At 36.5% G+C, this 24,089-nt stretch overlaps 2 protein-coding genes across 3 annotated transcripts in view; one reads left to right on the top strand and one right to left on the bottom strand.

Annotated features, from left to right (window-relative positions):
* Nucleotides 1–23,956, bottom strand: part of LOC147065063 (uncharacterized) — a 30,077-nt gene extending 6,121 nt beyond the window's left edge. Inside the window, exon 1 of the mRNA XM_085957021.1 lies at nt 20,788–23,956. The gene's annotated coding sequence lies outside the window, so the exon portion shown is untranslated. The remainder of the gene's footprint in view (nt 1–20,787) is intronic.
* On the top strand, nt 4,740–21,412 carry LOC147065064 (cytochrome P450 9e2-like). 2 transcript variants are annotated; one of them, XM_085957018.1, is made up of 10 exons: nt 4,740–4,767; nt 9,672–9,894; nt 12,174–12,337; nt 13,116–13,259; nt 14,124–14,329; nt 15,085–15,325; nt 16,449–16,673; nt 18,063–18,166; nt 19,896–20,064; nt 21,011–21,412. In XM_085957018.1, the coding sequence occupies exons 2-10, from the start codon at nt 9,683–9,685 to the stop codon at nt 21,184–21,186; spliced, it is 1,641 nt and encodes a 546-aa protein (XP_085813144.1). In that variant the 5' UTR covers nt 4,740–4,767; nt 9,672–9,682; the 3' UTR covers nt 21,187–21,412. The 2 variants fall into 2 exon arrangements, with proteins under 2 accessions (XP_085813144.1, XP_085813145.1); XM_085957019.1 differs by having other exon boundaries at nt 4,740–4,861.
* Nucleotides 23,957–24,089: the final 133 nt, after the last annotated feature.

Here is a 24,089-nt window from a genome sequence, read left to right as displayed (position 1 = left end):
ACATGCACCCCCGGTATTCGCGCCCACGTGCTCTGACTACTAAGGTATACATGTCCTATCTAATTGTGTCTTACAATAATCTCTGAAGCACTTTATAAATTGCATTATTTATCGGCAATCGCTTTTTGTATTGACACCGAAGTCAGGATCACTCCAAATTTTTGTTATAATGTATTTTTTGCGCTTGCTTATAATTTAATAAACCATTATTTTTATTCAACGAATAATTCAGAAGAATGTAACATTATTTTATTTTTTCTATTGTTTTTATATTTCTCAGAAGTGTTTTCAAATTAAGTATATATGTTCAATAAAAGAATGTTGCATTCTTAGATTAAAGGAAATCCCAGAAGGACAAAATTGAAACATGAATCGACTTCTCTGCAGGTGGTATCCATCCTGTCTTGTAGAAAAGAATACAATCTTTCCTACGGGAAAGTTGTTTATTATTTAGGAAGATCGGCAATCTGAAAATTAAAAAATAAATAAATTAATATAAGCTGTCTAGTTTGTACTAGTTGTACTGTATTAGTTGATTTAATTATTATGGCTGTAATGTATTCGCTTGTTTTTCCACTTATTTGTATCTACTGATATTAATTGTTGGTGCAATGAAACCGGTACTGGTTATTATAATTAAATATATTATTGAAAACACCATAAAGTCTTTTATTTTCCGATCATTCCCAAAAACTATCCACTAATTCTGTATATTTTTAAAACTTTATCAAAGGAAAGAGATTATAGACGGTAGTATAATATTGGTCTTTAACTTTCAACAACTACGGGCGACCTGCTTTTGAAATTATTGGCAGCGGTCTACTAACATTAAAAGTAATCTAAAGCCAAAAATAAGTCTAAATTGAAAATAAACATAGATAATGTCAATACCAATTATTCAATATCAAGTTATTTTAATAATAGCAAATAATGATGACTTCAGACAAAAGTAAAGTAAACGTAAAAACGTAAAAAAATACTTTTATTATCGCAAGCAATATGCTTATTATTAGCTATACAAATCGTAAATATTAACTACAGTACAAAAATCTCATGTTATTTTAATAACAGAAAATAATGATTTCTTCTCACAAACTAATTAGTTCATAAATAAAACAATATGCTCTTTTATTTTCTTATTATTAACGCGAACAGTGTTATTGTGAATACATATTAACTATATATAAAGCGGAATGTCACTTCTAAAACCCGAAATGGCCACATACACGTCGGCTATGTGCTACAGTCGCCACGTGCGTTACCTACAAGTCAACTCTTGTTTTACCTGTCGGGTTTTAGAGAGAGACTGTCGTCGATAATCGGTTAACTTCGAGATTGTAGCGAGTTGTCTCTGTCACACAGCTTGTCTCGCATGCTGTGTGGGATGGGCATCAGAGATGTGTAGGTACATATCAGACAGGCGGGTGACTAAGCATAGTTACGCGGTCAACGCTTTCGCCACTCCTGGTCTATAGACTATGATCATCTTGAGTGTCATGTCCCGGATCAAAAGTTTTGCTCATTTTAAAAGTGTTTACAAGGAAAGTAATGAGCATAGTCACTTGTGGCGAACACACACAATAGAATTATTAGTGGTAACCATATTATATCTTTTTAAAACGTCTGATGCAATCGGTATTTTTATTGGAAACTAAATACTTACCTAATTAATTAAAATTGGAATTAGCTTGCGAGCGACTGTTTGGCGATCACTGGTTTAAAGTAACTGGATAGTGTCATGCAGGATGGTGGAAGTTTTTAAAGGAGACCAAGAGCCACCGAGGGTTGTAGTGTCAACTATGATGATGATAGATGAGATGATGAAAATATTGGTTAAATCGATTTCTTCTTCTCTTCTTTGCCCATATCCGCCCCTTAACTGGATCATATGGACACCACGCGGCGCCTCCAAGAATCCCTGTCGCTCGCCAGTCTTCTTGCTTCGTTCCAGGTCAAACCAGCATCCCGTAGCTCCGCCGTATACACTCTGTAGATTGTATTTAGCGGCCTTCCAGGACGCCGGAATCCGGTCGGCTTGAAGAACAGGCAAGCCAGGTTAAAGTTCTCTTCTGGCATCCGCAGCACGTGGCCGAGCCAGGTCCAACGTCGCTTCTTCACTTTCAGCGTGATGAGAGGCTGCTTGGTACGTTCTCTTATCTCCTCGTTGCTCCTAAAGTCATACCACCGCACACCCAGTATTCGTCGCAAACATCTGTTTTCGAAGCTCAGTATACGGTTGCTCTGAGCCTTCGTAAGGTGCCATGATTCGCTACCGTAAAGCAGCACCGTCAGAATGCAAGCGTCGAATAGGCGGCATTTGGTTTTGACCGAGTACAATCGTGAGTCCCAGACATTTCGCATCGAGTTGAATGTTGCTCCGATCGATTTAGGAAACGTTTATTAAAGATAACATTATGAGATAGGAGAGTTTCTGTCATTTTTAGGTATTTCAATTTAGTTTATGGAGGGCTTCAAAAACTAGTGCCGTGAATAGGGCCCATTGAATGGGTAATTCCACCTCTGACAGGACACTTGACGCGACCCTGGCCATACATTCAACTTGCCAGCATTGGCACTCAATTTGATAAGATAAATTTAGAAATTCATGATAAACATATTATAAGTAATTATACAAGCATCACGATTGTTATTTGTTTTTAAATTTTTAATGATGATAAGCATTATTGATTGTAAAGTGTAGTAATAATAATATGAGATAGATAATAATTTTCAGGTTAGTTAAACAGGTCATTAACAGGTTCGAATCCTGGGTCTGGCAAGTACACATATTGTTTTTCAATTTGTGTCTGTCAGGGTATGGACCTGATAGGTTGAGCAAGTGGCTGACATCCGTTTCTCGTAAAAAACAAAATCTGTTAATACAAACCTCTACTCTGTGGAGGTCCATGCCCCATATGATCCTATTAGGATCGCACATGGTCGAAAGAAAAAGAAACTTACAATTGTAATAAAATGTGAATTTGTTGCATCTTATTATTACATTATATTTTATGGTGATATTTATTATTAAAATATAGTTTAAGTTTTCAATTTTTTAACGTTTAGATTCTTGACTAATTCATCATTTTAATATTTTTTATATTTATTTTAAAAAACATTGATTTTTATAAAAATATAAATGAGTATAACTTGAAATCCTTTTTATTTACCATATCTATATTCGTATTTTTCCACTAGGTGCCTCTGTTGGTATAAGGATCCCCCTTAAACATTGTTTTGAAGTTTGAATGCAATTAAATAATGTCTTATTTATTAATAGAGATGTATATTATAGTGATATAACAGTAGATAGGATAATTATAAACATACCACACAAGCGTGACGTTCGATAATTTTAATAGATCATATGACGTAGTTAGAGCAACGTGGAGCGAGAGAAAACGATGCAACAGGCTTCATATAAGAGCAGTCAGAAATAATAACGGTGATAACAATGTAATTTGTGTGCAGTAGAAGAAATCGCAATCTGCGCAATTTCAAGGATAAGGGTGTTCCACTATTAATTGATGTGCTGATGCCATTTCTGGCAAAGTTTTCTCTTACTAGGCCCTCGCCCTGCTCCTCTTGTTATCCATCTGAACTATCAAAACTTATTTACAATGTTGTTAATTTATAATAACATTACAACCTAAATATTGGTTCCTAAACCTCCTTCTATAGAGATGATATGATATGAAAGTGAAGCTAAAATGGATTATAGGTACTTATTACATTTTATTTTGTTGTACTTGTGTTTTTTTTAATTAACTGGGCTGAGAGAAAAGAGAACTATTCCTTCAAACTAAAAAAATTCTTTTATAGAGATGGAGCATAAGCATATGAAATTGAAGCACTCAATTTTTAGGGCTTATGAACAGGCAATCTGTCATATTGAGAAGATAAGCAGGTAATATTAATTAGTAGAAAAATCCTGTAAAATACTTAATAAGTAAATTGAGTAAAAACAATGAATATAACAAAGTGGCAGCCATTGCTTGAATAAGAAAATCAGAAATGCCAAATTAGCAATGTTAATATTCGTCCAGTTTATAAACATAACCATGGATTATTCTTTCAGTAAATGTGTTCAACATCGTAATCGAAAATATTATATTATAAGCCTTTTTTTAGGCCTTGTCCGGAGAAATATATGGTCGTATATTAAAGACCGTCCAACCTCTTTGGTTCGATAGTACTGAGATAAAATTCATGTTTAAATAAAACACAGTTCTTGTCGGTTTACAGGAAGCCAGCGAACAAAATTTGAAAATAGCCGATATACTGGATTATTATTTGTTTGGTTAGGTTAGGTTAGGATCTAATAAAATAGGAACATTATTGTCTGCAATGCTCCACAAACAATGCATATTTTTTTCATCTCAGTGCTATAAAGATGACCAAACAGTCATCTCTTTCCGATAAGAAAGCTCACGGTGAAATGTAATACGTACAATTTACATGTAACCCTTCTAGGTATACAGCCCAAATTTTTTGTGATAAACACAGGATCAATAATAATATGGCCTTGCAGAAGTAAAATTCTTATCATATTTGATAAAGTTATTGGCGGATATGAGAGGGTCAGATAATTAAATAATCTTTTAATGAGCTATTTATCTTTTGAGTATTTAAAAAACACGACTAGTGTTTCACTCAAATGTTTTTTTAATTAGGTATCTGACTAGATGGAAAAACAAAGTAATCAACTCATTTGTCTGTTTTTAATTTGATAATATATCATTATTACTGTGACAGTGTCTAAAGCAAGTAAGTTGATTAATAATTAATAACATACACGATTCAGAACATACCACCAAAATATCTATTCCTGCCCGACAGAACTCGAGCCAGCAACCATCAGGTTTATTAATAACAAGTCATTTTTAGTTGCACTATTGAACACTATTCCCTAAATGGTTACAAAATGTCCATTGAACAAATTGAAAACCTGTGAAAACTCAAAGCAAAATCAAAACATTGTTTTTACAAATTTCTCATCACTTCTATGATATTATTTATCTTTGCACCGTGAGATTTACAGTCATCGACATCAGCATGGGTTCAATGCGTTTTTTTAATATCAAGAATTCATTCTCTTTCAAATATTTTGTCTATTGAGATGTTCAATACCATTGTTCAGACACTTAAACATTACAGTAAATGAATTTTTGTGTCTCAGGTACCTACTCCACTTATATTTTATCTTTTTTTTATAATATTAAATATTCAGATTATTTTAGTTTTTTTTTAAATTTCTAAATGATAAAATGATATATGAATGGTCGCTTGACATCGAATCTTTCGCTGCCATGGATTTCCACCAAACATTGATTTGTCAATAATTCACCAGTTTTTCACATAGAATTAGATCAGCGGTTATCTTCTGTATGACCGCTTTTGTAGTAGTATTAGAGTTAGCAGAGTGGCCGTCTATTGAAGCGTTGGGTCTCAGGTTCGATTGCACACTGGGCAAAAATACGGATGTGATTTTTTTTAAATGTGTGATTGATCCAATGCAAGGATCTAATCGATTGGATCAATGGCTAACAACCGTTCTTCCTAAAAAAAAACACTGTTAATATAACCTCAACTCCGTGGAGGCTCTGATCAGTGGGTCTATTCCATACACAAGGCGGCTATCAGCGGCTATCGACAATAGTTTATCATATTTATGTATTGTGGAATTATAATTGTTACAATAAGTTAGCCGTCTAAGCTGTCAAAACTGTCAAAACTATCTATCTCACTCTAAAAGTTAACACAGCCAAGAGGGGGGGCTGTTAAAACACAGCACTTTCTGACAGTTTAGACGGTTAACTTATTGTAACAATTAACCGTCTCAATACATATGATAAACTAACATCGATAGCCGCCTTGTGTATAGAGTAGATCCACAGGAGCGAAAATGATACTTACTTTTACTAGCCGTTCACAGATGGACATCTCCACCCAATTGCCATTTCATCACTTTGGTCATATCTATCTTATTACCAATATGCCACATCCTGTTTTTCTTTGTGGGGAAAACAGAGCCTCCGATGGCGAGCTCGTTCAGAGTGGCAAACTCTACGAGCCTCTCACCATTATCGTTGGGGTCACCGAGGCCGTGTCGTCCCATCACCGTAGGGCCAAGCACCGGGTCTGCTCCTACTCTCGCATTATAATCCCCCATTACAATCACGCGGTCTCTTCGGGGGATGGCGGAGACTGCCGCGTGGAGAGAATCGTAGAAGGCATCCTTTATCTGCGCGTCGGCATCCTCAGTGGGGGCGTAGCACTGAAAGACGGTCAAGGAGCTATCTGGCGTCTTGAAGGAGGCACGTATCAGTCTCTCCGAGATTGGTTCCCATTTCACGAGGCAACGGGCCGCTCTCTTTGACATCAATACTGCCACTCCCTGGCGATGATATTGCTCCTGACCTGAGTAGACAATAGAGTAACCCTCAATCAACTTTCTCCCGGCTCCTTTCCAGCGCACTTCGCTCAGCCCTTGGATGTCCACACCGTAGGTGTGCATGATGCGTGTGGCGTGCAGGTCCTTTCCGGGGGTACGCAAGGTGCGAACATTATATGTCCCAATGCGCATACTCGAGTTGTTAGAGAGGATTACTCTACCTGTTTCATTGTCCATTTCCATGCAAGGTCGTCGTTTTACAGAACCGGTTGTCGTCCGAGGCTGCTGTGTAGGTGTTGTGTTAATCTGTTTCGTTTAAGGAGGCAAGGTGATTAGCCCAGCGCTCCCGAGGCCTGAGCCACGAGGGCCCTGAGGGTCGGCTCGATTGGGTTTTTCTGTCGGGGATTTCCTTCCCTTAGCCAGAAGGCCAGTTTTATGGCGCCGGTCACTCGCCCTTCGCCCCCTGTTGTTAGCTACAGCTTACGCTGCATTGCCCGGAGGTCACCGCGGGGAGGCCAGCAGATGGGACTTGCTGGCAGTTTGGCATTTCCCAACTTTTGCTATGAACACATCTACTGGCGTCAATGTGTCCACTTGGGGCCGACCAGCCGTTGACCACCACAAAGGTTTCTCCCCACAAAGATATTCACAAATATACGTGGACGTCTCCTGATGGACGCACTAGGACGCAGATTGACCACTTCTTGTACAGCTTGAAGTACCGAAAGGAACTTCTCGACGTGCGTACTTACAGAGGTGCCGATATCCATAGCGATCATGAGTTACTCATTGGAAACATCCGAGTAAAACTCAGTCGCCAGGCGAGGCCTCCAAAGCGCGAACAAATTGACATTGAGAAGCTCCGACGCCGCAGAATTCGGATCGACTTCGAAATTGCTGTACGAGATAGTGTAGATCGTATCTACGAGAGGCACACATCTGAATCCGACCTCATTGAGGCGGACTGGAGCCTCATAAAGATTGCGATTGTGTCGTTGGCCCGTACCGTCCTTGGTACCAGAAGGAGTGAGCAGCCAAAGTGGATATCTGACGAAACGTGGGCTGAAATTGAAAAACGAGCCAGGCTGAAAGCCCTGAGAGACGAGGAGACAGACCCCGACCGAACCGAGGACCGCCGGACTGCCTACCAAACCCAAGACAGGGTAGTCAAACGATCCGTGCGGTTGGACAAGCGCAATTTTATGAACCGGCAAATTGAAGCGGCAGAGGAGGCAGCAAGCAGAAATGACACCAGGAAACCCTTCCGAATCACCCGTGAAGTCTGCGGCAGGCGACCACCGACTTCCGGAGCCATTCGTGGTCCCAGTGGAGCAATAGAGTCTGACACAGAATGCGTCAAGAAGATTTGGAAGAATCATTTCTGCGGAGTGCTGAACCGCCCACCCCCTTTGGATCCCTTTGACATATCTGCGGAAGCTTTACTTTTGGACATTTTCCGAGCGACCGACATTTCCGATTGCCCGCCCACGCACACCGAGATAAAATCGGCTGTGAAAAGGCTCAAGAACGGAAAGGCACCGGGGGGAGACGGGATTCATCCTGAATTCCTCAAGTACAGTCTGAGCGCAATCCTGCACCCTATGTTTCATTTGATGACAAAGGTGTGGGAAGAAGAGCGCTGTCCAAGGGACTGGGTGAACGGTGAAATCATCACACTTCACAAAAAAGGTGACCCTCTAAGCTGCGACAATTACCGAGGCATTACGCTACTCAGTGTTCCGGGAAAGATTTTGGCAAACATCCTCTTGATGAGAATAAGGGACCCAATAATGCACGTCCTCAGGAAAAACCAAGCCGGGTTTCTACCTGGTCGAGCGTGTGCAGACCAAATCCACAACCTTCGATGTCTTCTCCAGCAGAGCCATGAGCTGAACAGTCCGATGGCTTGCTGCTTTGTAGATTATGAGAAGGCTTTCGACAGTCCGCACCGCCCCTCCCTCTGGACGATACTGGGAGCATACGGGATCCCTCCCAAGATCATTGCCATAATCAAAAGCCTGCACGAGAATAGCGAATGCTGTGTCAGAATTGGAGACACTGTCACGGAATGGTTCGGGGTCACGACCGGAGTCAGACAGGGTTGTGTCCTTGCACCGTTTCTCTTCATCATTCTCTTGGACTTCATACTATGGAAGTCAATACCACCCGACCGAGGCATACCTGTTACCCCCACGGTGAAGCTATGCGACCTAGAATACGCCGATGACGTTGTCCTATTCGACAACTCAATCGAGGGCATTCAAGAGACAATCGACAGGTTGCATAACAACTCCTCTCGCGTTGGTTTGAAAATCAACGCGAAGAAAACCAATGTCTTGTGTAATAGCACTTGTCCTGATCCAGATTTCCCTCTGATTAACGACGGACAAAACATCGAGAGCGTCGACAGCTTCAAGTACCTGGGGGTACACATCACGGGAGATGGCATTTTGCAGAAAGAGTTCGCTATCCGAATGGGAATGGCTGGAGCAACATTCAACTCGATGCGGAATGTCTAGGACTCACGATTGTACTCGGTCAAAACCAAATGCCGCCTATTCGGCGCTTGCATTCTGACGGTGCTGCTTTACAGTTGCGAATCATGGCATCTGACGAAGGCTCAGAGCAACCGTATACTGAGCTTCGATAAGAGATGTTTGCGACGAATACTGGGTGTGCGGTGGTATGACTTTAGGAGCAACGAGGAGATAAGAGAATGCACCAAGCAGCCTCTCATCACGCTGAAAGTGAAGAGGCGACGTTGGACCTGGCTCGGCCACGTGCTGCGGATGCCAGAAGAGAACTTCAACCTGGCTTGCCTGTTCTTCAAGCCGACCGGATTCCGGCGTCCTGGAAGGCCACTAAATACAATCTACAGAGTGTATACGGCGGAACTACGGGATGCTGGTTTGACCTGGAACGAAGCAAGAAGACTGGCAAGCGACAGGGATTCTTGGAGGCACCGCGTGGTGTCCATATGCTCCAGTTAAGGGGCGGATATGGCAAAAGAAGAAAGAAGAAGTTTTTCTTAATTTTTGGATCTCATACATAAGCATATATTGAATACTTTATGCTTTGGGATTTCACTTTGATTCAGCCTCCGTGTCAGTTTTGTTCAGCAAGCAACATCTATACACACAATATTCTCGCAAATAGACATAGTTGACTCACACATACTATTAAGTGCTATCGATGAAAATCATTTGTAGGGTAACCAAGTAATCAAGCAATTTTTGTCTTTGAGATATTTTAACATTACCTTTATGTCTTGTTTCAGAAGAATCAACAATGTTATTCTTCGGCTTAAGCATCGCAGTCTTAGGAGTTTTCCTAGCCCTGTACATATACAGTATTTGGGAGGAAGGATATTTCAGAAGGAAGGGGGTTAAGAGTTTGCCCCTTAAGATCCCAATATTGGGACACACCGCAACGGTTTTGACATTCAGAGAACACTTGAAAGATTTCTTCTCGAGACTCTATACAACTTTTCCTGATCAAAAGTAAACATTTTAAATTTTATTAACGTCGCTACATATATTCTTTTTAAGCTTTTTTGTTGTAGTATTTTAGATATGAAAAAAAAGTAGGTAAATTAAATTGATTTTATCCACCTGATTTTCAAAAATCAGTGGTGAACATCATTTTTAACCTAAGGTCACTTTATCAAGGGAGTCTTATCTAGAGTGCCACGTAGGAATTTTTTTTAAACTATCTCATCCAAAAACACAATATTTTTTCTATATTAGCTATACGCCAGTGGCTAAGGTTCCATACTAAGCGATTCTTTAAAGCTTACCTTCTATTTTCAAGTATTTAATTTAAATAAATAAATATCTATATTGTCTAGGACTAGGTTATAGTAAAAATATTGATTGTCATCTATCGTCGTTATTTATAAGTAGAGCGTTTAATTTAGTCAAGTTTCGAATCAAAAATAATTGACGGAACGTCACAACGTGAGTGCTATTTTTAGAATTATGTCGACCATAATCCAAGCCGAATTTTCTACCGCAATTCAGTTGCCAACTTCATGCATGTCTGCGTTTTTGTTCCCGACTTGGAAGCGTAAACAGGACAAGCTTATGCGCTATGTTGATTTGTTTATTGTCTATGATTATCTTTTAAAGCAAATAATAAATAGTAAGGATGATTAAAAAAAATAATAACTATTGTGTTCGATCACATATAATTTATAAATTGTTATTAAAAATAAATATTGTATTAATTCGCGATTATTATTTAGGTTACTTCAGTCATAGACAAACATAGCATGCTATTCACAGTTCATGTCATTTTGACATTTCAAAGCGGTGATAAAGGTTTATTTTATAATACAAAATTCAGTGTGTTACTGTGTTTTGAATGTGGATAAATTATCTCATATTCTACCGAAATCATTCGCCAGTGCTTTAAATATATAAGTATTTATATATTAAATTGTGTAGTGTCCCGATAAAAGATGTGCGAACGATTGCATTTAAAAAAAATCATTCCTGAGTTTGACGTTTCTTCAAAAGTTAAAAATTATCAAAGCTTGACCTTCCAAGGGTTCATTTAGATTTGAATACAGCAAAAAAACTTATATTAGACATTTTCACAACAATTTATATGATAAATATTTGTTTTTAACTGGCAGTTATACATTAAATAAACTTTTTTGTTGGCGATGCGTATTGTTTGGTAAAGAAAAGTATGCGTGGAATTCTACTGCCATAAGTGATTTAAATAATTTGACAAATTCAGCGGTGAAACCTATGACCAGTGTGTCGTTGTCATTAGTGTGCACCTATTCATCAGTAGTAATATAGTAAGTATTATCTTGACAGTTAACAAAATAAAAGAAATTCTTATTTCCCGTAAGTTACCTGACAATTGTGCTCTTTTTCTCTGATCTCCACAGCTTACCTCTTTCCAAAAGTCACCCTTCGCCACTTCTATACGCAAGTAAAGATTCCATTCCTACATACCAGTGGCGAAGGGTGGCGTTTGGCCAGTGACGTCCCGTGGGGGTAGGCAGATTAAGCGTCGCTTGGGGGCGGCAGTTACTTGAAGGGCAGCAAATCGAGGAGAATCATTTGGAATATATAGAAATAACTACCTAAACTTAATAATAACGACATTATCTTTCCATTAAAAAATTCAGCTCACTGGTTTTGTTGGGTTCGCAATGTCTAGTTTACTTCCGTCGCCCTTCGACATCCTTGGTGACCAGAAACGACACGTGCAGATTTGCAAATAATTACAGTCTGATACTTTGTTAGTAATGTATCCATACAACACATTTCTTAGATATTGGACTCATGAAAGGATGATAAAAATACTGTATAAAAAAATGGGGCGGTATTTTGGCGCTGCCTAGGGCCGGCTATTTATCTAGGGACGTCACTGAGGTTGGCTGTTAAGATCCGACATAAATAGTTGGCAATACTTTGTCAGTCAAATATAATTGAACTAATAACTACAATGTGTAGATAATGTTTGTTAGTTTTTAAAATACAATTAAAAACCCTGCCTAAGCCAAGTCGTAGTAGATAATAGTCAAAAAATATTCATATATCTAAAATTAAGCCATTAAATCATACATAATTTTATATGTAGAATAAAATTTTTATCGATTATCAGAGCAAACCTGTCAAACCTGTATAGTGACTCATTTTTACTTACTTTACGAGTATATTATTAACTTGAGTCTATAGAAATATTCCTTTAAACGTTACATTGAACGTTAAAACTTATGACATGATTTTGGAACAATTTAATATTATTATTTTTTGATCAGGTATGTAGGATTCCGCCAGTTGACAAACACAAACTTGCTGATCAGAGATATTGAGCTGATAAAACAGTTGACTGTGAAAGATTTTGATCATTTCCAAGACCACCGTGTTATAGTGGATCCTCACAATGATCCGCTCTTCGGGAATAACCTTTTCAACATGGAAGGTAATTTATGTTAATACTATTTAAAGCAAGTTACAATACGTCATTTAATGGGACAGTCTAAAACAGTATTATTGTGTTACAAAGTATACAATTTCAAAAAAAACATAGATTTCAAAAATAATTACTTTATTAAAAATGACAACAGAGAAAGTAAGTACTTAATTAATAGAAAATTAAAATAATGGAAAAAATTATTAAGTTCTCAATATGTACCAGAAATCCATATTAATTAATTAATTCATGAAAAAAATACCAATCTTTATGGTGCAATCAAAAACATGAATCAGAGTTAATACAGAGCATCTTGAAACATCATATTATCCATCCTGCACTACTTCACAAACCAAAGACCGACTTGATCACTAGAGGATGTCATAATGTACCTAGAAGTTTATTTAGTATTACGTTGGTTACGTTATTAAGTTGAATTTGTAGCCATAGCAATAAAATACTTTGTACCTTGGTGCATTGAAAAATGTTGGCAATTTGTTTATAACCACCATTTTTGGCACCCTTTTGATGTTAAATATTACAAATAATGATGGTTGTATGGTAAAGACGAAAGATTTCTTTTTCACATTAATAAAACTATAAATGCGATAATATACAAGCAACCCAACGTGAACGCCATTCGATGTGGCCAATTCCGGAACCTCTATTGTCCTTGAAGTTTATGGTCATGTATCCCCACTCACTTCCTGACTTCCTGACTCACTTCAGTTCTGCATATTTTAATGCGATGTTCAAAGCATTATGTGAATGTTTGGAATGTTTGCAGGACAGAAATGGCGTGACATGAGGGCAACCCTCAGTCCAGCTTTCACCACTTCCAAAATGAAGAATATGTTTTTATTCATCAGGGAATGTTCAAATCAAGTTATAGACTTTTTTAATGAAGCTATGCAAGAAAAGATTAACAAAAGTAGGTAACTAATTAGAGTAACATAATAAATTATATTTCATTTATTTTATTCATGAAGAGAGTTTAGTAGCTGGTTCAAAGCTATGATGTGTTTGGAGAAATCTGTCATCACAAATAGCAAGCATCTGAAGCAAGGAACTGTCAACTGTTAATAGACTTAATGATAGAGCTTCCAAACGCCTAACATGCATAATTTGCATATGTCGTCACCTCAATACTACAACTAGATAACTCTGATTTGGTCATTGTTGGGAAAATGAAATTTAAACTTTACTTGATTAACGTAAATCTAGGCTATAATTATTATTACTTTAAAAAAAAACGGAAAATTGTGCTTCTCTAATTGGAAACAATTATTTAAATAATGTTCAATTGTATGAAAAAATATTGTAGATATATTATTTTATTTATTTAATGTATGGTTTTAAAGTTACCAAATATTTTTAAACACAAAATTAATACAGTTCCAATTAACTTCTGACTTACCTAGTTTTATCATTTTGTAGAGTAGTAGTAGAGAAATGTAGAATCACACTCAATCTCAAAAACAGTGAAAATCAAGTTATCTAGTTGTAATATTGAGGTGATGATATGACGCATAAGTGGGGTTTAATGGTGAGTCCAAAAAAATAAGTGAATATAGTGACAGTCTTCCATTGAACAATGTGAAGAAAACGCGCTGACATGAATTGAGACTACCGCTGCCTTTCGAATGACAATTATTTTTGTAAATATAATGTGGTTTTCTTTATTCTCTGCTGTATGAGGGAATGAGTTTATTCAAAGAATTAAAAGAAGGTTTACTCATATTATATTCTTAAAATACAGTTTGTTTGTGAAAATATAATTCTTTTTACTTGCCAGAGCGTGGATATGTAGAATTGGAATTGAAAGATACTTTTGCGAGATACGGAACTGATGTCATAGCATCATGCGCCTTTGGAGTGAGCGTGGACTCCTTACGGAACCAGCAAAACGAATTTTTCCGCATGGGGAAGACGGCAGCAAACTTTTCAGGAATCCAGCAACTCAAATTTTTTATTAATGCAGCTTTTCCAAAGTTGTCTGAGGTATAATATTGTTAAATTTTTTGATTGGGTATTGTGATATTTATAATAATATTTGACGTACCGTGACGATATAAATAAAAAGGATATCAAGTTATACACATTTATATTTTTATAATAATCAATGTTTTTTAAAATGAAAAAAAAAAATATTTTCATATTAAAAAACATGGATTTTTATAAAAATATAAATTTGTATAACTTGAAATCCTTTTTATTCATATCAAATCGAGCTTCAATATTGGGACCATACCTAAATAAGATTTTTCTTTTTAATGTTTTCAGATACATATTTATTAATTAATACAGTTGAAATTGTAAATTATCAAAAAAATGTCTCAAATTGCAAGGTGCGTATTTTTCCGCTAGGTGCCTCTTTAAAAAAGGCTCAGTAAAGGCTTCACCTTTTTGATTTAATGTATAATGACTTGCATTTTGGTTAAGTATTTCAAAATGATGCCGAGAGATGGCAGTGTACGTACAATATATTAAATAATTTAAATCAATCGACCGGGGCTAGCGTACATACACCCTCATTTTCATTGTAAAGTGCGTAAACGTGGTTGACACATACATTAGTTAAGATATTTAAACAAGTATTGCTATGCATTAGAGCCCTAAGAAGTATTTTTTTACTAATGACTACAATAAAATTAAGCTTTATTAAGTCAAATTTTTGTAAATTTTCAAGATATCAGTATAATTATGTGCACTATTAATTGTGTCGAAGGATCTTTCATATTGGTTTTATTTAACAGATGTTTAGTTGTTTGGCGCTGAATGACAAATCAGTTGTGACATTCTTCAGAAGCCTAATCTCAAACAGTATGAAGGAAAGAGAAACAAAGAAGATCGTCCGACCAGACATGGTCCACCTATTGATGGAAGCGAGGAAAGGGACTCTCGGATATGAACCCGGTGCCACTGAAGTACAGTCCGACGAAGGGTTTGCTACTACTTCCGAATTCTCTGCAGGATATGTTAGCGGAATAAAAAGAAGTGAGAATTGATTTGATAGAGATATAAATTTGCCTCAAATGTACAGTCTTTGTCAGTGCTCGGTGTAAAAATCTGGCCTCTAAAGTGATTCTACTAGTATTACATCTTCAAGATATTTGATTCCGCCACAATGCATCAAATCTCTGCTGCATGACTGTCTCAATTATTCTTCATTCTTTTTCAAGAAGTATAGTAATGTTATCAAAACTACAGTCAGATACTCTAGTTAATTCCATTTCAATGACCATTAACCAGGGAAGGGAATACAACAATAATGGGAAGCCTTCTGAGTGTTGAAGTAACAAGTTTTAGGGAATGGCTTTAATCCGAAATTTTAACCCAACACAGCAACGCTAACTAAGGTGACACTTGCCATTTACTGCGGCAATTACACATGGTCGAAACTGTTTAATTGCGTTGATTTTAACATTCATTACAATCCGTTGCTTAATTAGTTATTTAATTATATGTCATTATAGAAATCAACAATCATCTTGGGCGCTTCGGCAGACAGATGGTCCCGCCTTCGCTACCTGGATATCACGTCTCCGAACGGAGTGGAGGGTTGTTTTAACAGATTTGTTTTTACGAGAAACGGATGTTAGCCACTTGCCCAACCTATTAGGTTGTAAAACAATATGTTTATTTGCCAGACCAAGGATTCGAGCCTGGGACCCACGACGTTATAGTCGGGCACTTAAGTCGCTCGGCCATGGAGTTCACTAATACATTAAATAATTATACAGATTAATTGGAGTGCGGAGAAATGAGGTATAAACTTAAACATGTGTTAAAAAATATGCTATTTTCAATAATGACCCACAACGTTATAGGCCGACGCAAGTCATTAAATACATTAAATAATTATACAGATTAATTGGTAGGTACTGGTGATATCATTATATAACGCAAGGCTTAATTCACAAGTGTGGAGAAATGAGGTATAAACTTAAACACGTTTTAAAAAATATGGTATTTTCAAAAGTAATATCTGTATTCATTAAAGTTTGTCAAGAAATTGAAATGGGCATTCAATATTGCTAATATTTTAGTATATGTCGAAAGCTTTGTATTTCAACTATTTCATGGCCTGACTAAATGCATGCTCGCATTTTCATTTCAGATTGGTCGGATGACGAGCTGGCGGCACAGGCAATGTTATTCTTCATAGCTGGCTATGAAGGCGTCTCCACAACACTCTGCTTTTTGCTGTACGAGTTAGCATTTCACCCAGACATCCAATTCAAGTTGCAGGATGAAATAGACCAAGTGTCCGAGCATTGTCTAAATGGAGAAGTGAGCTATTCCGAACTGCAGTCTATGAAATACTTGGACATGGTTGTATCAGGTACCTATTTTCTGAGCACAATTTTTTTAATGTCGGTATAACTGAAAATTAACATACTACATGTCAGTGGCGAAGGGTGGAGGTAGTCTGTTAAGATCCGATATATAAATAGTGCATACTAAACTTTGTCAATCAAACAATTTTTTTTTTCATTGAACTAAGACTACAATGTGTAGATAGCGTTTCTTAGTATTTAAAATTCAATTAAACCTTATCAAATCCAACGTCTTAAGTGCACTAGAAAAGACGATACATCCCATGTCAGAATGGGCACTGAAAAGGGTATTCACATCATTGGAAGTCTCGGCCAAAAAGAATGAGCCCAGAGATAAACGATAATAAAACACAAGATATGCCTCTCTTTGTCAAACCGAAAGAAACCGCAATTTAATTAGACATTGGTACAAAACAGTTTGACACAGTCTGCAGTTTGTTCTACTGTCGATCTCTCGTGAACCGACATAATGATATCACAGAGTAATTAATTAACAAGATAATCATGTCACCACATCAACGCTCACTTCCAGTTTATTCCATCTCACTCAAACTCATATTTTTGGTGCTTCCTAAAATATTCTCTGTTGCACTCACATGACGGTTTTGTTCAGGTTTTGGATTGTATCATCGCAACATGAATGATGTCAAATAATCTGATGAAATGATTGATGAGAGGATTATGTATTTGATGGCTAGGTTAACCCTGGATTGGAATCTGCGAATTATTGCTGATTTTAACACCTAACTTTGGTATTTAACTTACATATTATTAGATATTAGAGAACTCAGAGTATAATAGCGCATTGATTTACTGGCACCAATAGTGGGTAAATTAAACTATCGCGATAATAACTGTTTACACACAAAAGTACCAATTGTCTCTCCAATCTCATTCTTCAAGCGTTGGTGAACACGTTTGTTCTCTTTGTGTGGTGCTATTTCGAACAGATTGCAAAAATCAGTAAAGGTCAAAATGCCCTGCGAGATGTAGTTCGTAGGTTTTCCATCAGGTTCGCCAATATATTTCTACTGAGCGTGCACTGATATTTTGTAAGTTGTAACTATCATGTGAAAATTTAGAAGCCGGTGAACTTTGATACTTGAATGCAGTCTTGCAACTTGTACGATGAAACTTGTTTACACTTGCATTTTCTCATTATGGCCGCAATAATACGTACTACCAGCACGTATAAATGGGCTACAAGTATGAATTTAGCTATAAATGAATGTGAAATGCAGCATGAATTTTAGTGACTGGCCTGTCAGCTACACTTTCATAAATTTGAAATCTGCATAGAATATAGAAGAAGGTTTATCTTCAACTTTTTTTTGAGAAACCAACTTGTTTGTTAATTATTCTGTAATTTTTATGAATATTTTTTTGTGCTTCAGAAATTTTGAGGCTGTGGCCACCTGGAGTATCACTCGATAGAAAATGTGTAAAGCCTTACATTTTACCTCCACCGAGTGACGATCCCGAGGCGAAACCATACCATGTAATACATATTAACTAAACTCTTTACCACACTTTAATAAAAAATTCACAATCATAGATTTGAAACAACACAAGATTTTAATTTAAGATATTTTTTTTTATATAATGAAGAAACAAGTCAAAAATGTCTTCAATGCGATCTGACCAGAACCAACCTATGGACTTTTTGGCGGCCCAAGCAAATAATATTTTGCCTCCCATAACCAATGGTTACATGTAAATTGTACGAAAAACATTTCACCATGGCACAGTTCGCCGTGAGCTTTCTATCGGAAAGAGATGACCGTATACTATACATTAATTCAATTTTCATAGCTGATTTTGGCAATATTCATGAATTCAAAAATGAAAACCTAATCTAACCTAACTTAATAATTAATCCAGTATATCTGCTATTTTCAAAATTTGTTGCTGCTGGCTTCCTGTAAAGTGTAAACCGACAAGACCGTGTTTTATTTAGACATGAATTTGATGTCTGTACTATACGACCCAAAGAGGTTGGACGCTCTTTAATATACCTACGGCCATATATTTCCGATACAACATGTCACGGTGAAGTGTGATACGGCGAACTATGTACGAGTTTCCAGACACGATGATCAATATCACTGCATATTAAAACAAAGTTATGTATAAAAACAACTTGTTTATTGTTGTGATATTATAGGATTTGTGTAAAAATATAATCGCGAGCTACATACCAAATGAGAAAAAACGCATTGATATAGTTTTTACCCGGTATGTGTCATTTCATATCTTTCAGAATCACATTTGAAGCATTTAAATGAACAAACATTGCATTGTTATATTTTTCAGTAGATTGTGTCATTTTATGTGTTTTCTTCTCTACTACCGCAAGCATGAGGTATGAGAAATAAATACGTTGACATAGTCTTTTTACCGGTATGTATGATTTAATGTGGTTTGAGTTAACAAGCTGAGAAAATTTAAATGAGAATACATTGCATTCATTCATATATATCTATATAGATAATAGTAGTTAGTGAGCATTTAAATGAGTATACATCGCATTGATATGGTTTTTGACATAAAGTATGTTTGATTTTATGCTCCAAAGATGACCTATTAGCAAGCACAACGTATTTTTCAAAAGTAAAATTTTGATTTGAATGTTTTTAAAATGATTACCTATCCATAATATATTTTATTTGGAAAATGAACAATTAATTCATAATTTGAAAACATCTCATGCATAAACACGCTAGAACACACTTTTTATAGAAATAATTCGATAAGCATTTCATGTTCATGTAACAACTACTAGTTAAAATCATCATAATTAACTAAGATACCCGTAGTTTAATTGGAAAAGCATACTGGTGCGAATCCAGCAGATGTCGTATTTTTTCTACAAAATGATTTTTTCTAGTGTGTATATGCATGAGATGTTTTCAAATTATGTATATTCAATATAATATAGAATGTTACATTCTCAAATCTTGCGTCTTATTATTCATTGAATAAAAAAAATAGTTTATTAAATGAATTCATATTTAAAATGCTTATTTATGCAAAATCTCGATAGTAAAATGGTGTGGGGTCAACCTGTTCGTCATACCTAGCATTACCTAAAAGGCATCATGCGTAACCTAATTTAGATTAGTCCAAATTTTAGAATACTTATGTACAATAATGAGTTTATAAGTAATTTAATTGGATGGAAGTTGACACTTTTAATTGGCTGATGTAATTGTTTTTAATTGTTCCAGATGAAAGTGGGTGATATATTTCTTATTTCAATTTATTCAATCCATCATGACCCTGAATTGTTCCCTGATCCAGAAAAATTTGACCCGGAGAGGTTTTCTTCAGAAAATAGTTCCAGTATTAAGCCCGGAACTTATATTCCATTTGGTTCTGGACCCAGGAATTGTATAGGTAAGACTATAGAAAAATTTTATTGAATAAAAAATTAGCTATGTGCCAGAATGTATGACGTATCCTCACTTTGCCTCTATTAAAATCCTTTATATCAGGTTAAGATTGCTTGATCGAACCATGCAATGATCTGCAAGTAAGCAAAGGGCTACAAACAAAGGCCCAGTATTTCCATACTTGAATAAAAGGTCATGGATGTTTTTTCCCATATCATTGATGAATATGCGCTATTTCCATGCTTGATCATGCTCATAATAATATGATATAGGTACTGAATATTACTGACGGCATCTACTATGAATTTATGGTGGATTGTCCGTGTCTGGAGCCAAAGGTCACGGTTTCATATTATGATCGAATCCCGCATCTTGCAAATTCACATTTTTTTCCCCAATGAGTATTCGGAAATATTAATCGAATGCATTGAGAAGTTGGCTAGCATCTTTTGTTAAAAAAACTGTTAAGAGACCTCCTTGAGAAGTGGGGTAAGATAATTGAGCTAATGATTATGAGCGAACCTCGTTGTCCAATGCGTAAGGTACTGGTTTCTCATATGTGGATTCCGGATTCAATACTCAGTGAGGTCATAATATATCTTTACGATTTTCTGACGCCTAGTTGATTGTTTCGCTACTGTAATTGGACATCGTTAAAAGAATTCAATTGAAATACCCCATATTGTGTAACATAAATTACTTTTGGGTACAGATTTGGTAAATATACTTACCCATGAAACATTTAGTGGGTAGAAAACTACACAAAATAAAGATGTCGTCTTACCTTATGATGGAGCATATTGTGACATATTTGTAACCAGCAATTTTACCGTCCTAAGGAAGCAAATAATGGTGAAACCGGGTGACAGATATGGTACCCAAATAACAAACTAATAACTAGATGAAAACAAATATAACCAATTTAATTGTAAACCCCATCATGATTTCAGCATCCAGATTTGCCCTGATGGAGACTAAGGCAATAGTCTTCCACCTGCTGTCCAAATTCACTTGCATTCCAACGGCAAAAACCGCTAGGCCAATGAAGCTGAAAACAAACACCTTCAATCTCGCATCAGCTGATGATTTCTGGTTAGGATTGCAACCGAGGACTAATATGATTTAATCAAAATTTATATTAGGATGGTTGATGGTACTCGTACATTAATAACTATGATGATTGATGACATATCAGATGACGTTTTGCACACGTTTTGATCACTGAATGGCTAGACAACACTGAACTCACCCATGTCTTATGATGTACACGATCAGTGATCAAAAATGGCATATTGAGATAATATTGTAATGTAATAATAAAATTACGTAAATAAACTATAGTTTCTATTCTACTATACGAATTTGCATTATATAAAATGAGTCCATACACTAAGTATATTTTGATTTTTTCTACATGCACCGTTTCCGAGATATAAGCGAAAAACCAAAAAATGGGACCTTTCGACCCCCCTCCCGCCTTTAGCTCACCTCCCAGACGCGGGGACTTTTAGTATGTTTACCTACTAACTACTCCTAACAAAGCCCTGAAGTCAAAAATTGTGACGTATACCATGCTCTCTGTAATATATTCATTGACTGAACTAATTCTCAATTTGAATAATAGTGGCGAGGCTTCATTTTTCACACCAAAAATTTTTGATAGTTAACATGTGAATAAGGGTAGATAATTAAAGCCTTTATATTATTGTTTATTGTAAGAAAGACAAATCATATTAGTATAGTAAACAAAATTAAATACGAAGATACTACATTTTATAACAAGTCCGTGATTATTTATAATTGAGACAAACTTTTGCGCACTGGGCATCTGAATCTTGTTTTTTTATTTTCTATTGAGCGTGCCACATAAGTCTGCTGGAAATTCCACACCCTCACCACACCACGTTCTGTAGGCCCTCCCCGCCTTAGGTCTTACAATATCTTTTAGGCAACACTGAATGATGTGATGTGTACAGTGATTATTTGTTCTTCAAGCGAAGTGGCCAGCCCAACTGTATTTTGAGATTGTCACAAACTGTATTGGGTATTTATCCAAAACTTTGGATATTGGATTTGAATTGGATTTGAACTATCAAAACTTATTTACATTGTTAATTTATAATAACTCAATTTTTAGGGCTTATAAAAAGGCAATCCATCATATTGAGAAGAAAAGCAGCTAATATTAATTAGTAGAAAAATCCTGTAAAATACAAAATAATTAAATTGAGTAAAAACAATGAATATAGGTAACAAAGTGGCAGCCATTGCTAAGAAAATCAGAAATGCCAAATTAGCAATGTTAATATTCGTCCAGTTTATAAACATAACCATGGATCATTCTTTCAGTAAATGTGTTCAACATCCTAATCGAAAAATATTGTATAAGCCTTCTTCTAGGTCGTGTCCGGAAATTTGTACATATGCAATTCGCCATATCACACTTCACCGTGAAATATTGTATCGGAAATATATGGTCGTATATTAAAGACCGTCTAACCTCTTTGGGTTGTATAGTACTGAGATAAAATTCATGTTTAAATAAAACACGGTTCTTGTCGGTTTACAGGAAGTCAACTAACAAATTTTGAAAATAGCCGATATACTGGATTATTATAGGTTAGGTCAGGTAAGGTTAGGTTAGATTAGGATCTAATAAAATAGGAACATAATTATCTACAATACTCCACAAACAATGCATATTTTTTTCATCTCGGTGCTATAGAGATGACCGCAGTGACGTCCCGTGGGGGTAGGTAGGCTGAGCGCCGCTTGGGGGCGGCAGTTACCCAAAGGGCAGCAAATCGAGGAGAATCATTAGGTATATATAGAAATAGCTACCTAATAACGGAAATATCTTTACATTAAAAAAAATCAGCTCACTGGTTGGAAACAAAATGTAGTTATTAAGTACTGTCATCAAATATATCCTCCCCCTCAAAGTATGCCTCAAATCACCTATCAGAACTCCATATCAAATTAGTAATCTAACCACAAATTTTAAAAAAACATCATTGGAATATACCTGACAAAAGTTTACCAGCACTGCATTACAAAATAATATCACAAATAAATGTTTCGCAAGCGAACGCGTCGCTTGACGGCTGTCATTCATACAGGGCCAAGTACCTGGACAGTGGACGCCTTCTTGGAAATTACATGCAACCTTGAACACTGACCGGCGCATTTACCATTGAGAGATTCAAAAATCTCTCAAGTAACCCGCACTCCTTGGATACCGCGCCTTCCCAGCGTGAATGTACCCCCCTTGTCCCTCTCCTCAGCAGACAAGATTCCCCTGAATGCACTTTGAAAATGAGTAAAATAGTAAAAACCTACCCGCCACGGAGAGCGCATAATACGAGAAAGTCGTGTGTCGGCGCGCGCGCGCGGGTTGCGGGCAAATCTGCGTGACCACCCGCGCCTCAATTATTGTGCCCTAGCGTTACGGTGTTATCAATAAATATTGTATAAACGCAACCTCGTGGTAATAATATAAAGTGAAGTGCAAATCAAGTAAATGTTACGTGCCCTTAAATAATCAACCTCTATCGCCCACGCCAACTTAACGCTTTGTAGCACCAAACATGCGTTCTATAATAACTTCAGTTTATCTCAGTCATGCTGAACCTATGTATACCTTTTTGTACAACTTCTATGTTTTCGCGTAAATAAATCTGATTCCGCACGGAATTATAACTTAAATTGATGTGTTTTAAACTAATTGTGCCCCATGATGTCCGCAATTCCCAAACCTGAAGTAATGCCTGATGAAGGATCTTACCAGCCTACATGTGAGTTCTTCCTCCCTCGGTATTAGTACCTACTATAAAAGTTTTAACAAGGCGTTTTTTGTCGTGTTCGCGTTGTCTATTTTACTTCCGTTGTCCTTGGACGTCACGTTCTTGGTAAACAGCAAAGACAAGTGCATACCTAATTTAAAATTTATTCAAATATGTACCTACCTATCTGAAACCGTAGACTCGCAATATTGTCTATTGAAGCAGAGATGGCATTTAAATTAGTTTT

Source organism: Rhyacophila brunnea, unplaced genomic scaffold, assembly GCF_057557595.1.
Source record: "Rhyacophila brunnea isolate RB1 unplaced genomic scaffold, BYU_Rbru_1.0 scaffold_6, whole genome shotgun sequence".
In the NCBI taxonomy this organism is placed as follows: domain Eukaryota; kingdom Metazoa; phylum Arthropoda; class Insecta; order Trichoptera; family Rhyacophilidae; genus Rhyacophila; species Rhyacophila brunnea.
This window is presented reverse-complemented; position numbering and strand designations above follow the sequence as displayed.

What these genes read in the sequence shown, in the direction of transcription:
- LOC147065064 (XM_085957018.1), top strand. Translation starts at nt 9,683, where the DNA reads ATGTTATTCTTCGGCTTAAGCATCGCAGTCTTAGGAGTTTTCCTAGCC. An exon ending in TGTTAGCGGAATAAAAAGAA is followed by an intron (nt 15,326 to 16,448) that starts GTGAGAATTGAT and finishes TTTTCATTTCAG; the next exon opens with ATTGGTCGGATGACGAGCTG. An exon ending in CTTGGACATGGTTGTATCAG is followed by an intron (nt 16,674 to 18,062) that starts GTACCTATTTTC and finishes TTTGTGCTTCAG; the next exon opens with AAATTTTGAGGCTGTGGCCA.